Source organism: Solanum dulcamara, chromosome 11 (genome assembly GCF_947179165.1).
Source record: "Solanum dulcamara chromosome 11, daSolDulc1.2, whole genome shotgun sequence".
Classification (NCBI taxonomy): Eukaryota; Viridiplantae; Streptophyta; class Magnoliopsida; order Solanales; family Solanaceae; genus Solanum; species Solanum dulcamara.
Window position 1 is genome coordinate 49,153,975 of NC_077247.1, and position 15,650 is coordinate 49,169,624.

At 36.4% G+C, this 15,650-nt stretch overlaps 3 protein-coding genes across 4 annotated transcripts; 1 reads left to right on the forward strand and 2 right to left on the reverse strand.

The window, feature by feature from the left end:
• Positions 1-287: 287 nt before the first annotated feature.
• LOC129872235 (E3 ubiquitin-protein ligase CSU1) lies at positions 288-3,085 on the reverse strand. The gene is made up of 2 exons (XM_055947144.1): positions 2,678-3,085; positions 288-1,157 (listed from the first exon to the last, which is right to left on the reverse strand). Exons 1-2 carry the CDS (start codon positions 2,914-2,916, stop codon positions 482-484), a joined length of 915 nt encoding a protein of 304 aa, XP_055803119.1. The 5' UTR covers positions 2,917-3,085; the 3' UTR covers positions 288-481.
• Positions 3,086-4,175: 1,090 nt separating this feature from the next.
• Positions 4,176-8,497, forward strand: LOC129872181 (universal stress protein PHOS32). 2 transcript variants are annotated; one of them, XR_008762482.1, is made up of 3 exons: positions 4,176-5,070; positions 6,397-6,682; positions 8,212-8,497. XR_008762482.1 is itself a non-coding variant. In XM_055947066.1 (2 exons), exons 1-2 carry the CDS (start codon positions 4,386-4,388, stop codon positions 8,229-8,231), a joined length of 705 nt encoding a protein of 234 aa, XP_055803041.1. In that variant the 5' UTR covers positions 4,178-4,385; the 3' UTR covers positions 8,232-8,497. The 2 variants fall into 2 exon arrangements, 1 of the variants encoding a protein (XP_055803041.1); XM_055947066.1 differs by lacking the exon at positions 6,397-6,682 and having other exon boundaries at positions 4,178-5,070.
• Positions 8,498-8,703: 206 nt separating this feature from the next.
• On the reverse strand, positions 8,704-15,097 carry LOC129872180 (26S rRNA (cytosine-C(5))-methyltransferase NOP2B-like). Its single transcript, XM_055947065.1, has 17 exons — positions 14,584-15,097; positions 14,306-14,490; positions 14,161-14,224; positions 13,947-14,080; positions 13,763-13,846; positions 13,602-13,676; positions 13,391-13,462; positions 13,211-13,284; positions 12,717-12,769; positions 12,062-12,171; positions 11,721-11,789; positions 11,572-11,646; positions 10,655-10,747; positions 10,483-10,562; positions 10,306-10,405; positions 9,190-9,530; positions 8,704-9,084 (listed from the first exon to the last, which is right to left on the reverse strand). Exons 1-17 carry the CDS (start codon positions 14,846-14,848, stop codon positions 9,024-9,026), a joined length of 1,935 nt encoding a protein of 644 aa, XP_055803040.1. The 5' UTR covers positions 14,849-15,097; the 3' UTR covers positions 8,704-9,023.
• Positions 15,098-15,650: the final 553 nt, after the last annotated feature.

The window sequence follows — 15,650 nt, forward strand, 5'->3', positions numbered from 1 at the left end:
CCTTGTCTCGGATTTAAAATAAAAGAATTTTGTACTCAATTTGATGCAATCAATTAAAGGTCTAAAGAGGCGCAACCAACAAGAGTGAACCAAATCATTCCATCAGTCAATCAATTATACAAAATTCTGGAACTTATAGCTTAGTATACCTGTTAAAAACAAAACAATGTTTTAAATTTAAGTTGACAACAGTTTATCACAGAACAAGTCAAATTCCCACCCCGCACCCCTCATCGCCCCCATAACATACACAGTTTATTTGAAACTGCAAAAGCAGCAGCAACCACTTGACGAACGAGTTTCACTTGTCAAATGAAATAACTCTTGTGAATTGGAAAGGATATAAGTAACAGAAGTTGCTTTCGTAAAACTGTAGTTGAATAAACACAACATAAGAAAATACTCAGTTTTCCGGGTAGAAGATGTAATACCATATTACAAAGCCCCACTATCTCTAATGAGCAAACTGGTATACTGCAAGTTACGTCTTCATGGCAGGCCTAACCAGGCCCAACCCACTTCCACTACCCAAGTGTTTGAAGTCTTTTGCTTCAAGATTATCTCCATGGCCAGCAAACCCTGTTCCCCCCTTTTCCACGTTCACCAGATTTCTATCTTTACATGGTTTGTCACAGACGACGCAAACTTTGTCAACAGCCACAAATTTCTCTGCACATTTCTTGCAGAAGACATGTCCACAAGTATTAAGTGCTACAAGTGACAAAGTATTGGTTAGTGTGACCTTGCAACTGGGGCATATGAAACTCTTGTCAAGAGACTTATGTTTCTTCTGTGCACTGGTATCTTCAGTAAAGTGTATAGGGAAAAGGTTTTTCATCTTAATTTTTTCACTCCCTTCTGGACAAGTTGTGCTTGTGGATGGGGCTTCAACCTTAGCAGGTGCATCTGGTGTTGCAGAGGGCAGCCAAAATGCTTTCATGGTTCTAAGTGCTTCCTCCTCATAAGAAGTGGCCTTCACGCTGTTGGCCCCGTGGAATCCATTCTTGTCTCTGTTGTAGTTCTTATCATTGTACTGCGGAACTGGACCATGATTTTGTTGATCAAATGCATCAAGCTCCCTAGCTTTCTGCAGCATCAACCTCTCTTCATCCTCTTCTTTTTCTTGCTTCTGCTGACCAGTATGAGCAGCTAATTTTCTGCAAGACAAAGTAACAGCTTCTCAAATAAAATTCCTCGAAGGATGATTCTAAGATTACAAACAAGAATGTTACCAAATCCCCACCCCTTTCTCCCACTCCTCACTTCCCTTTTCTCTTTTTCCAGAAAAATGCAGGCTTGAAGCAAGATTGGAAGATGTATTAGTCAATGTTATTCCTTCCAGGTGGAAGGCAGACAACTGTTTTGTTCATAGAAGTAACTAACGACATGCATTGCAACTTAAGAATAAGTAACCATATACACAGAAAGGCTGCAGTTTTCACTTGGAAGAGATTCCAAACAAATATTCAACAAGTCAGTATGAAGACCACTTTAATAGCTAGTCTAACTAATACACCTTTCATCCACTACTTTATGGGACACAATGGACTTGGGAGATTGGAAATAATTTTGGCTTGCATATTATCATTATAATAATAGAAGGCAAACATTAAAGTTGCTCGTGAAAATTCAGTGTTATACTCTTTCTCTTTCTTTCTTGACTTGCATATTAGTATTGGACTGAGATGAGCTTAAGAGGCTGACATGGACCGTGAGGATTCATATAGCCAACTCCCCTGGTTGGGATTGAGTCATAGTTGTTGTACTTGCATATTAGTACAATCGTAATAGTAAGAAAGCATTAAAGAAGAAGCTGAAAAATGACAGCACCCTTCTTAAAACTAACCACATCACTAGATTATTGCAGTTTGTAAGTACGGGAGACTATTCTTGTAAGAACGACCGAACACCAATATTTTTTATGTTAACCATGGGGCTACAAGTATAGTTTGCAAGTCAAGTATCCTGTCCATAAGTTCTGGGGTAGATTTGCCTCTAAACCAAAATTTATTAGATGATATGGCGTGTTCGAAGGTCAAATTCACAACTATAAAATAGACTCAAACATATCCAATAGGTTCTCCTCAAGATGCACTGAATCATAAGACAAGCCTACAACTACAGACATCATAAAATTCAATCTAATCCAACTGGACCTATATTAAGGACATAAAAATAGGAGTCTCTTAATTAATGAGATATTCTCTGTTTTGGTGTCAAACAGAAGAAAGCACTAGCTAAGTAGCTATGGCCATTGTACTCTCATAGTTGCTAATTTTGGAAACTTACTGCAGTATTCGTCCGAACTACTAGCCTCACTGCATAAGGAGGACATCCCCGGAGTTCCTCTTAACAATCTAGCAGAAAATTTAACATACAGCCAATCTACACATATAACTCCCACATTAAGAACCACAGATATTGCCAGCTTCTCTTCTGAAATAATATTCTTTTTTTTTATTATTATTTCACAGCTGAAATAGAATTCACAAGCACAATTTCACAAACAAAGTAAATGAGATACACCCAAGTAAAAACAAAGGATCTCAGCACCAAGACATATAATTTCATACCAAACGGTTAAAAAAACTCGGCAATTCATATCTAATATCTTATTCTTTCAAATCTACAAAAGACCAATTGAGAGAAAGTTTGCAAAAGGACAGAAAATAGGCACCTTTGGATATCCTTTTTCTGGGACAAAAGGCATTCTAGAATGCATTCTTTGCAAAATACATGTCCTTTCTGGCAACACAAGGGATCGATGAAGGGTTTTAAGCAAAGGGAGCAAGCATCAAACGGCTTAATCGAGTCTTTGCCCAGCCTCTCCTTCTGTGTTCCGTACCCTAACTTTCGCTTCTCATCATACGTAAAGAAGGCGAGATCGTTGTTGTTCTTCGAGTGTCTCTGCGGCATCTCTCAAAACCCTAATGTAATTCACCTGAATTTGGAAGACGATTTTTGAAAATTTGGGCAGATCGAGAACGATGAAGAAAAACCCTATGAAGTGGATTATCCAATCGGGTCAGTAGCAGTCGTCGGGTTCCTTAAGGGAATTATAGCGTGACTTGGCGGTGATAAAATGTTGGTACACGTGGCTTGCTATTTTTTCATTCTTTTGGAGAATCCGTTTCCTCATTCATTTATGACTAGAAAACTTATAAAATTTAGTTAATTCAAAAAGATAAAATCAAACTTAAATATAGATACATAAAAATGTGGACATTTACCGAAGAAAATCAAATGTATAAGAAAAAAATATATATGGGAAAAGATTATTTTTTTTAAAAAACAAATTCAATATAAAAGCATCACACTACAAAAAAGAAGGAAACATAAAGTTGGCAAAATACCTTAAAGCTAAGGAAGTCAATGTTTTAACCTATATATGTTCTTCCTAATATTCTTCATTAATCTAGTTGATTTTTTTAATCTCACAAAGTATGTTATTTCTCCTATTCAATTTCATTGCATACAACATGTTATTAACAATATTTTATGACTTTATGTGTTTTCTCTTTTTTATGTGTGATATATGACATTTCATATTAGAGTTGCCAATTCTTTCTTGAATTGTTTCCGATGCTTACTTTTGATCCATCTTAAAAATTGTGTTGCCCCCTTTTTTTTTGTATTTTGATGCCTGTCTAGATTTTCAATTCTTCTTGTAGTTTAGTTATCCAATTAAATTATGTAACTATATGTCGTTGGGATTCAATCTTGTTGTCCTCGTATAAACAACAAATGTCATTATCTGATTATTAATACTTTATTTTTACTGAAATTTAAATTTTGATTTCTTATTATTTTTCGTTTTAACTTTCTTATGTGATAGTGTATGAAATAATTCATTTTCAAATTTATATCTTTCGATCACCCGTTTGTGTCTTTTCTAATTGTTCATCATTTGATTTTGTTTTGAATATGAAGAAAAATACTAGAGAGATGCGATAAAGACAAAATAAATTTAGGTAAATAAATTAAAAAGTTGAAGGTGCTAAAAATAAGAGAAAAGTTATTATATAGTAATAGCTAGACTCCAAAAGAAATATTTTTCACCAATTAAGATAATAAAATAACTAAAGTAGTAGTATTTGAATTAAAAATACTGTATTATCCAAAGTATATTGTATTGTATCGGAGAAGATAGGAATAGCCAAAAAGTCAATATATTATGACCATTTCGTATTACCAAAAATAAAAAAAGGTTCAAAGAAGATCCAGTACGCTCTATTCCAGTTAATTCTTGTAACCTTTCTTCTTCCCAAAGGCCCCAAGAACTCAAACAATATAGAACAACACACACTGTGGAATCGGATTCGAAGATCGCAAAAGACACAATAATTCTTTAATACCAATTTCGTGTTAATCTCTTTATACCAATCATGACATCACCAAAAAAGCCACCGGCAGAATCCGACCGTCCATTGACGGCGATCATGCACCAACCGGCATCTCCTCGTTTCCATTTAGGAACACCCACTTCCGGAGCCAATCGGAAGGTCGCTATCGCCGTCGATCTTAGCGACGAAAGTGCTTATGCCGTCAAATGGGCCGTGCAAAATTACCTCCGACCAGGTGACGCCGTTATTCTTCTCCATGTCCGTCCAACTTCCGTACTCTACGGAGCTGATTGGGGTGCTAGTGATGTTTCTGTTGACACTGCAAATGAAGAATCACAGCAGAAATTGGAAGATGATTTTGATAACTTCACAACTACAAAATCTAATGATTTAGCACAGCCACTTGTGGAGGCAAATATTCCATTTAAGATTCATATTGTGAAGGATCATGATATGAAGGAAAGGTTGTGTTTGGAAGTTGAGAGGTTGGGTTTGAGTGCTGTTATAATGGGGAGTAGAGGGTTTGGTGCATCAAGGCGTAGCCCAAAAGGAGGGATGCTTGGTAGTGTGAGTGATTACTGTGTGCATCATTGTGTTTGCCCTGTTGTTGTTGTTAGATATCCTGATGATAAAGATGCTACTAGTGGCAATGAATCGGTCACAGATGTGCTTCACTCTGTGCCTGAGGAGGAACCTATATATAATGATGCCTCCGATAAAGCTGCAGGTATATATCACAATTTCTATTTCTTTGCAATTAGACATTGATTATGTGTGGTCTTTGTTTAGTGATGTAAGTTCTATTTGATCAAAGGAGTACCGTGATGATCAGTTTGAATGATTGGATGTTGAGTACTGCCTCAAAGATTGTGACTTTGTTTAAGGGTTCATGCTTTTAGACCATTATCTTTGATTTTTTTTCGTGTGCTTTTAGATATATGAAAGCGGTCTGTTGTAATTACTCCGTCCAGATGTTTGATTATCAGCTAGGAAGTATGCTGAATCTAGTTTAAGGTTTCAATCAGCTTAGCTAGTCGTAAGTAATGCCATGTCAAGTATTATTTGTGTTTCGTTATTATAGGATGATTGTTGATTAGATGAATAATGTATTTATATTAGGAGAATTTTGTGGGGTTGTAGCCTGTGAGCAAGGTTTGGCTATTTCTCGCTTTTTGGCCTAGAGAACTAGCTGTTTGGCATAATTGATAGATATTAGTTGTAACTTATCAGGGGTGACGCCTTTGTGGTATACAATTTTCGGCTATTCGTTTCAGTTTGCTGATCTGCTGCTTTTTTCTTTTTGGTTTTCTGTCTTGTGCCTTTCTCCTTTTTAACCATGCTCTCATGACATTTTTCTGAGCTGGTATACTCTGTCAAGTGAACTTATTATCAGACCACGAGATGATGCACCATTAGCTGTGTTCCGGTTGCTGCGAATTTTTTTTAGGAGAATGCATTTCATCATGGTTAATTTAGTAAATATTATTTAACTTTTGTACGAGAGTACATGTTTCATTATTACATGAAAGATACACAAACATTTAACAGACTGAGGTTTCTAAAGTGCTAATTATTTGATGTTAATGCTCTTTTTTTTTACCTGAGAGAAGCATCTCTCATTGACATTGGTATCGCATCACACATGAGCTTGACCAACCCAAGACCCATAGCCAAGTCCAAGCCCGGTCTTCCTGCTTATACATAAGTCTGAAAATTTATCAGAAGATATGGGTAGATAGAGAAGTCAATATGTGGTTACCCTTTGGCTATAAAAAATATATGGTTTTCCTAATTAGCATAAATTCTAAAGCTGAGTTTTGTTTTAAGCTTTTCCTCCTAGTACTAATGGGACTCTCCTCCTGCTATTTTATGGAGGTTGTATAATGAACTAAGCAAGTAATTCTGTGTCTAAGAGCATTTCCAGTTGGTCTAATTATCAATTTATGGATTTGAATTTTGTACATGTTATTCTTGAGTGCCTTATTCTTAAACTGTGGTTACCACCAAAACCTAGTGAAAGAAGCCTTTTAACCTAGGGTCCAATTATTTGTAGATGGGAGAAAGGGAGAGGAAGAAAGGTAAACAAGTGGATGGTTTCTGGTGGAAATAGTGTCAACAAGGAGAGAGGAGGGATGAGGTTTAGTGGGAGTTCGGTGGCGATTGATACAGGTGGAAAGAGAAAATGCTGGCCCTAAATTCATGGAATGGTACTTGGTAGAGCAGGGTGAAGTAAAAAAGCTGAAATGTCTTGGCAGCTCATGATGTATGGACTAGGCGCACGTTATGGGTTTGAACCCTGCTACAGACAAAAGCCTGGTATCTACGTGAAGGATAAATGGGTAAGCCCATTATCCGATGAGTTTCTAACTCTACACTGCTGATCCTTAAAGATTTCTTGGTTATAAAGAAGTTGAGTTCTCTTTGTTGTTTTCTCTACTTTGTCCTTGTGAAATCTTGATTTTGAACCATTTCTACGTGGAAATTAGAACTGGCTAGAAGGATTTGGTATATGCTCTAACAGAAGGATTAACAATGTAATTTGATATTTTTTTTCTGGTAGATATATGAAAACCTAGAAACTAGATTCTCTTTGTTCTTTTGGTTTTGTTAAAGGAATAGCTCCTATAAACCATGGCCATTTCAATGAAATGTATTCTTTGCTTTGAGGTTCTTGTGGAAAGTAGCCATGTTTTAGCATCTGAGGGATAGACTTACCTTTGCATCTTCTGTATGTGTACACTATTGAAAAATCAGTCCTAATATGCTAAATCTGTGAGAAGATAACTTGATGTAAATAACTGCAGTAAGGTGCCTTTGATTCCACCATTCAACTTGAAAACATTGCTTCTTCAGCACTGACAATCTAGCATAGGATTCATATGTACTATAGCTGAAAACAAGGTTTTTAATCCCTTTTCTGGCACAAACCTTGACATCGTGTGATCTCCATGAATTGTGTTAGTATCCAGCTCCTCAATTTGTTACTTCTTGCATGTTTCAGTTTTCTTACAAGTGAGACGTGTAGTGGGTTTAACACTCATTCCTATTTCTGTGATAAAGGATTTGTAGCTGATGCTCTATGTGGTTTTTTAGCGCACCACTAAGTGTTCTGCAAGGTCCCCATGCAGACGAAGTTCTTATGGTCATTATCTTTTTCTTTAGATAAAGATGGAACGAATGTATGTAGTATTAATATTTAAATTGTGAGGTAAATGACTTACTAGATAAAAATACTAAATGACTCCAGAATTTGGGTAATGTCTGATCTTTGTTGGACTGTGCTGTACAAGTTTTCCCTCAGAGGAATATGGTGCTCCAAAGGAGGCAACTGTGAAAGATCATATAATAGGTTATAAAAATAAATTATTGGGTGATTTTGCTATTTCTGAATGACTGCTTCTAACCAGCCTTTCTTTATTGTACCAACAGTCACTGGACAACATGAAGCCCCGTGCATCTAAACTGTATTAAAAGCTTTAAAATAAGTTAAAAGTAGAAATGATATCAAATGGCTTCTAAGGCATAAAAAGGAGTTGTGTGAATGTTTGTCCTTATTTCTCTCTTTGATTTTATTTCTGAGTTTTCGTACCCCTTTTCTTCCTTGGAATCTCTACTTATACAACAACATATCCAGTAATGTAACTTCACAAGTGAGGTCTAGTGAGGGTAGTGTGTACGCAGACCTTACCCTATCTTGAGAGGTAGAGAGGCTATTGCCAATAGACCCTCGGCTTCCTCTACCCATATCTCAATGAAAAAGACCCTACAAGAAACAGGCCTTTCTTTCTGCACGAAATAAATATCAATCATGTTTTCACCTACTATTCTGGATGACATTGCTGATTCCTAAGCTGTCCTCATTATGCAGATTCGGAGAAGGCTTATTGAATAAGTTGAAGGTGAGGAGATGTTTGAGTACTGGTGAGACGGCCTTGATCCTGGTACAGGCGCGGGCCATTTGGAACATGAATTTCATGGTTTTTCAGTGCTTTCTTTTTCTTCTTATGGCTGTCTGCTGTGTGTCGTGTTTATGAAGTTTGGAATGGTTGTAATTGTTCATGATCTTCTTTTCTTTGTTTTAGGTTTTAAAATAGGTTGTCTGTTTTTCATGTGGAATAACTATCTTTTGAAGCTGCTTTGCAAGTTCAACGCTCCATGTTAATTGCATTACGATTATGCTTGGACATTTTCTCTTATTCTAGCGTATCAGTTCACAATCCTACGTGTATCAGTTGATGATGTCTAATCCCTCTATATGTTGGACTAAAGATTAGTCTTTATAGCATTCCAGTCCTAGTAGTTGGCAGTGTAAGATTCTTGGGGAAATCATAACATAAGCTTATTCCAAATATATCAACTATGATAGAAAAGGATTGAAATAGATGAAGGAATATAAACTACCTTTTCCCTTTGTAATTTTCATTGCTCACTCCCAATTAAATTAAAAGTATAAATACAAAATTTTTGGATTCATGATGAATCCTAGTTTTCAATTTTCTAAAGCAAGCCATACACGACCCTCCAACCCTCCTCATCTCAAAGTCATCAAACAAAAATATTACAACTAGCTGGCAGCTGCTGATAAGGTAAGCTTCGACAACATCACAAGAGAATATCTTTAGTTTTGTTGTTCGCTCATGTTGCCTCTGACAAAATATCCTTGGCCTATCACCAGAGACCTCATTTTTTCTTCATCGTGGCTTTTCGGGTTGCTTCCCTAAGAGCTTTCCTCTTCTCTTCCCTGTAAAAATGTTGAAGACAAGAATAGGTTATATGATCTGAAGTTAACTCTTCCATTAGCACGTCGGTGTTACCGACTCGTGATTGTGACACTACAAAATAGTACCTAGCTTTTGCAATTTCCTCTCTAGGAGGGGGTTTCTTCTTTTCCCTCCTTTTTGTTGGCACCAATTGGTTTTCTGCCTTCCCATTTTCAGTTACACCACTGTTTTGTCCAACACCTTTCGTAACTGAATGATTTTGGACATCCCTCTTCCTCTTTTTATCACCAGCTACTTCCTCTTTCAATTTCCCATTCTCATTTGCAATGCCTTTTTTATCTGAATGCTTGTCGTCATCCTCTTCAGAATCCTGCTGGTCGTTGCTCTCAATGCTTTCAGCACCTTGTATTTCTTCAGACTGAACCGACGATCTTGCAGCAGACTTGGAATTGCTCATCTTTTTCAACTGAATAAGAAACACGACATATGGGGCAAAATGTTCAACTGAAACAAACTTGCAGCAACTCCAAAGAAGAAATATGTTTATAATCTTTCATTTGTTTTTATAACCACATGTGCCAGTCCCAATTTATTTTTGAGTCCCAAAAACCATAATAATTTCTTCTATATCTCTTACAACAACATATCCAGTGTAGTCCCCACTTGAGTGGGGTCTGTATTCTTCTATATCTCTTACAAGTAAGAAAATCATTAATCATTTCAAGTTCCACAAGCTTAATGAAAAGATGAAATGTTTGTTTGACATGAGGAAGTGAGATTTCTTCACGAGTACAGAAGCCTGAGAACTGGAGAGAAGCACACAAAACCTCGTGTGTATAGTGTTAAATGATATTTATTGGGTATGGCCAAAACTATATAAACCAAGTAGAACAAAAAGGAAAAATTATTTCGAGAAAAGAAGAAGACTTCCAGAGGACAATTCGATGATATGCTAAGTCAGAATAACTAATGTGGCTTGTTCTCCTGCATTTTTTCTAGTGGTATAGAAGAACAGAATTGAATCCTTTTGTACTTCACTTAGCGTTTCACTCAATCAATTTTAAGAATAATGACCATCATAAGTAGGACTCTGAAGCCTCCATTCAAGCTCTCTCTCAACTTGACACTCATCCTTCTTTTGGTTTATAGTCATCTCTAGTTCGACAAACTGAAGTTCTTAAATAATGCATTTGCTATGCAGCTATTGACAGCACAAATTATCACCAAATAAAAAGGCATACCTTGGCTACGAAGAATCCATCCATGTTGTGCACATGAGGATAGAATCGCCTTGTCTTGTCCAAAGATGTGTGGAAACGGTGCTGCCTAAAGCGAATAAATCTGGGAGAGGCAGCTTTAATTAGTTGTACAATTAGACAACCTTTCAAGTAAATACAAATGCACAATAAAAGTCATACCCAGGCCTCCCAAAATCAAGTCCACATGGCACAAGCTTAACATCTCTCTTCTTGAGTGCATAATCTATAACTGCTTCATTCTGCAATACCAAGTTAGACAATTGAGTTGAACACTTTGAAAAACACCAGCTTTTTTGAGAATTCACTTGGACATATATGTTTAGAAAGATACCTCATCAACCATAATGGAGCAGGTCGAATACACTATGTATCCACCTGATTTTGAGTTGGCATCAACCATGTCAATTGCTGCAAGTATTAGTTCCTGCAAAAGAAAATTGACGATGAAACAGGTTTCTCAAAGACCACAACAATATGTGAATGGGGGAATATGTGGTGAAAATAATCATGGAGCAAAATTAACACTGCTGAAGGAGGGACATGAAGCGTCCAATACCATCACCAAAACCCTCCAGCTCTGGGAGGGCACATATAATACAACAACAACAACATAACCAGTAAAATCCCACAAAGTGGGGTCTGGGGAGGGTTGAATGTATGTAGACCATATCACTACCTCGAGGAGGTAGAGAGGTTGTTTCCAAAAGACCCTTGGCTCAAGTGTATCAAAACCCAAGTTAAAGAAGAAGAAAACAATGGAGAAAGCATACCGGTTAAAAAGAAAAGCAGTGAAAAGTCTACAAGAAAGAAAACAGTAACAACAGGAAAATAATGTGATAATCGAGATGCAATAAATAACATATGACAAGAACTGTAAGGGCGCATATAATAACACATCCAAAAAGGAAGGCGATAAGACAACTAGAAATGCAAAATTTGTCCTCCTAAATAACAATTAAGATAAATGGAACCAATCATTAGAAACAAAGAAGATAATGTTCAATTCTTCTTGCAACTTAAGCTCTCCCAAAATGCAGATTTTCTGAAACCAGTATTCTCAAACAGCCTGAGAAGTCAGATGCTTGCAATGTACTTTGTGGTGTTCTGTTATGAATCATGACAAGCTCTCAAAAGCACACAACTAAATTCATGGAAATTTTCATGATATAGGCACAGAGCACGTCGTTGCAAGTGTACAAATATGGATGACAGAAAATAACCAAATTATTACGTCAAACTCATATATACCTTCTGCAATTGTGAGCAATTTTGTATATCAGGTGCAGTTTTGGAAGTTTTAACAGACTCGTCTTTGGAGATTACCTGCAGAAAGAACAACACTCATTGGTATAAACCTGATCCAAGCCAAGCATATACATAAATAGATTACCACATACCCCAGTGCCACTGCAGGGAGCGTCCAGCAAAATCCTATCAGCAGTGTTCTGACCCAAAACTTTAGGCAACTGAAATGATTCCCCAAACAAGGTATTAGATCAGAGGACGTTGTCCATATCTTATCATTAAGAATGTAAACCAGGAAACAGAAACACAAGAACAACAAAATCTTGTCAGATCAATGCCTGTAGCTCGATGAAATTAGTAAAGACCTACTTCAGCCAACAAGCATGAGTGCTCATAAGGGGGAATAAAATAGAACATTGCCCCATATGAAATACAAATAAAATAAAAATGTCCCAGTTCTAAAAGGAAGATTGCAAAATAGTCCAATTCAAACCTCTCTTCCATCATAGTTGCAGACGATGGTGTTTGTCACCCCCATGCGATGTAAATTAGCAGTGAGAGATTTAAGTCTTGACTCCTTCACCTCATTTGCATAAATAATACCTAGTTTTTCAAGGTAAAATATGTCAGTGTCATTCAGACAATGATTGAAATAGCAAATGCTATTAACCACTAATCTGGAAGACGGCATTATTTACGAGTAACTTCAAAAGCAGAACCAGAGCGAAGGGAAAAGTTAGAAAAATACCATGGCAAACATTAATAGGTCACAAAATCTTAGGACAAACAATAGTAAGTATATACGACCATCAGGAATGACAACTGGAGCAAGCAAACAGATTGATAACACAGGTTATTATATACTACTATTTTTTACCTAGAATGATGTACATGAGCGAATAGTAAAATAGAACGAAAACATCCAGTATATTTTGGTAAACTGCATTAGAAATTAGCAGGACAAGAAATGGAAAACAGTGATTCCTTTTATAAGGAAATGGAGATAATCAATACTGACACCAGGGCAGCCAGATGTATTCAAATTCATTCTCCTATCAGTATCCAGAAAGTATGGATGCATTGTGGAGAAAATAGATCCCTTCACAAGAAAAAAATAAAACACAATTAACTGAACAATGAATACATACCACTATTTTTCATCAGTGCAGCAACATAAGTTGTTTTGCCTCCAGGAGCAGCACTACATGAAAAAAATGCCCACTTTAGGAGAACAAAAGTTAACAAAAATTTCACTTTTCTGATTATTGAACTAACTAGTAAAAAGATGGCAGAAATCGTTTTAGCTTTCCTCTCAGAAAGAAAAGATATTAGGTGCATAACTTGAACCTAAGATGGACAAAGTTATATCCAAGACAAAGCTGCTTATTTAAAGAAGCAAAGAAAGGAGAATTAAAAGTGAACGAGGAACAAGTAAACAACAGATGCTTTGTTTTTTTTATTAGCTTCTCCTAGACTATCTTAGTATGGACTAGACAACTCTTTCAGCAACCAAACTTGTTAATTCTTACCGATGCATATAAGAAAATGAAATGATAATAAATCTGAAAAAAAATATCGATTAAGAACTAACTGAATAGTAAATTGAAGCAAACATTATTTAGAAAATAAGTTCTTTACTTACGCCATATCAACTACACGTTCATTCTCCTGGGGGGCAAGGGCCATTACAGGCAGAAAAGAGCTCGCACTTTGGAGCTGTAAGCAAGTTAGTTATTAGAAATAAGTATCACAGTTGCATACTAAGAGCAAAGATATCATGTAAGCAAGTTAGTTATTAGAAACTGTACGCAAGTCAGGTTACCATGTAATGACCAGCCATGTACTCAGGAGTGGCACCAACTGGAACTTGAGAATCATATACAACTAGTCCAACCTACAAAGTCATAAATGTGTATGCTGAAATAAGTAAGGATACTTAAGAAACTAAGAAATACGAAATGCAAATTGATACCTAACTAATGGGTTAATCCAAAGAAAACGCACAGAATGACAGTTGATCGTTGTAATTGTACCTTTGACCATTTGCTTAATGGGTCCAAATTGACACCTCTGTTAAGAAGAACACCAGCTAAATCCCGTCTGCGAGTCTGAAATCCCATCAAAGCAATACACCATGAGTCATCTATCAGAGCGAGAAATTGTAAGGATGGAAAAGAGCCAGAAAATAAATGACCTTTAAAGTGTTTGTCCGTAGAGAAATTGGTCTAGGCTTTTCAAATGCTTCAATAAGTTCAATCAGCTCAACAGGGGGAAATAACTGCAGTAAGGTCACATATCATCCACATTGAAATGAAAAAATGCAGCTTTTGAATAAGGGAAAGGGTTCAGAGCCTAGACTACTTTGAGATAGAAATTACCTCCACCAACGCTTCAATCAGAAAATCATTGTATCCATAATATGAACCCAAGTCCCTTTTAAGTTGATCAACGTAATCCTTACGTGTCACACCTTCTTGCCTCAATGACTTCAAGTTTGAAAGCACTCGAACAACTGCATTTATTTCATTATATTTGAATGATAACTTTACTTCTCAGAAGAAAAAATCATTCAATGAAGGAGAAGAAACTCACTCTCTTTTATCCTCCTTTGGAGGTTAGAGAGATCCGGAGGTCTATGTGTTTCTTCTTCAAGCTCCTAAAAACACAATGGCAAATTAGGCATTCATGATTGACAAATCAAACCACTAAAATCAAGAACTTGAACATTAAAGCAAACCTCAGTTGTTGGCAGTCTGAAATCATCAGCTTCTTCTTTAATATTGAGCTGCAGTTCTAAATCATTGTCCTTTTTTTCTCTTTTCCTTTCATCATCAATAGCTTTTGACTTCCTTACAAGATCAGTATCATCTGCATCAGAATCAGAATCTACATTTGAATCTGAATTAACATCTGCACCATCGTCTGCAAAAATATGACAAAACAAAGAAGAATAGCGAGTGAGTCATAAATGATTGGCTAAAATTAGAACACCAAGGCAATGCAGTAAGACAGTACCAGCATCACCACTTGCTAATATATCAGCAGCAAAGGGGTCATCGACGTCAGAAGACATATCAGAATTTGAGTTCATTTCCTGTTCCTCTTTATCATCAAAACCTCCATCATTTTCTTGAAAATCGCCATCTGTTCCTTCACTGTCACTAAAAAGTTCCTCCTTTTCCAGTGGCTTAGGTACCAAAGGTTCTTTCTTTTGCTTCTTCTTGGTAGGCAGTTTCCCTAATTTAGAACCCGATTTCTTACCGAGTTTGGGACCAGCCATTTAAGCTACAATGTAATACAAGAAAAAATGTTCAAAAATAAAACCCAAATTGACTTCCAAACCTTGTACCACACAAAGGAAAATCAACAAAACCCTATTTTTCCAGTATTACTATACGTTAGTTGCAGTGAGCCAAAGCCAATAAAATTAGTTGAAAATAACTATGGAGGCATGCAGAGAGGAAGATGAACATAGCGGCTGAATGTAGGAATTAATTTGCGAGGGCTCAACTGGAATTCTGAATTGGATGCAACTTTGGGTTTGGGTCTAAGTATTGCATATTCTTCTTTGTATTATTGTTTCTTCTTCTTTAGGCCCAGTTAAAAGGAATGTGGGCTTTGACACGAGATCATTGGCCGAACTGCACAAATCCCGCTTTTGGGCCGCCATCTAATTAACGTCCGAGGTTGAATTATTTTTTGGTATTATCAAATACATCACTTTACGCAATGTATCAGTCAGATACATCACTTTACGTGATGTATCGGGACGTCGAATACATTACTTTAAGCAATGTATCAGTCGAATACATCACTTTACACAATATATCAGTCGGATACATCACTTCAGGACGTTTTGGGATGTATCCAAATTTTACCAAATTCAATAAATTTTTGTAATTTGAGAAATAGTAGAGATATGATGTAATAAGATCTTAACACTATGAGATTTGTGTAATCCTTCCTTTTTTTTTTTTTGGAAAAGAACACTTGTACCCTTTTTGGAAAACTATTTACAAGCGGTTATCCCTTTACTTTTCTATTTACAAGCGGTTATCTCTTTACTTTCATACCCCCTATTT

Coding starts and splice junctions, on each gene's coding strand:
- LOC129872235 (XM_055947144.1), bottom strand. CDS start 2,916: ATGCCGCAGAGACACTCGAAGAACAACAACGATCTCGCCTTCTTTACG. Junction 1,158..2,677: donor CAGAAAAAGGATATCCAAAG/GTGCCTATTTTC, acceptor TTTGTCTTGCAG/AAAATTAGCTGCTCATACTG.
- LOC129872181 (XM_055947066.1), top strand. CDS start 4,386: ATGACATCACCAAAAAAGCCACCGGCAGAATCCGACCGTCCATTGACG. Junction 5,071..8,211: donor TGCCTCCGATAAAGCTGCAG/GTATATATCACA, acceptor CTCATTATGCAG/ATTCGGAGAAGGCTTATTGA.
- LOC129872180 (XM_055947065.1), bottom strand. CDS start 14,848: ATGGCTGGTCCCAAACTCGGTAAGAAATCGGGTTCTAAATTAGGGAAA. Junction 13,463..13,601: donor CATTAAGCAAATGGTCAAAG/GTACAATTACAA, acceptor ATGACTTTGTAG/GTTGGACTAGTTGTATATGA. Junction 12,172..12,716: donor TGCACTGATGAAAAATAGTG/GTATGTATTCAT, acceptor TTGAAAAACTAG/GTATTATTTATGCAAATGAG.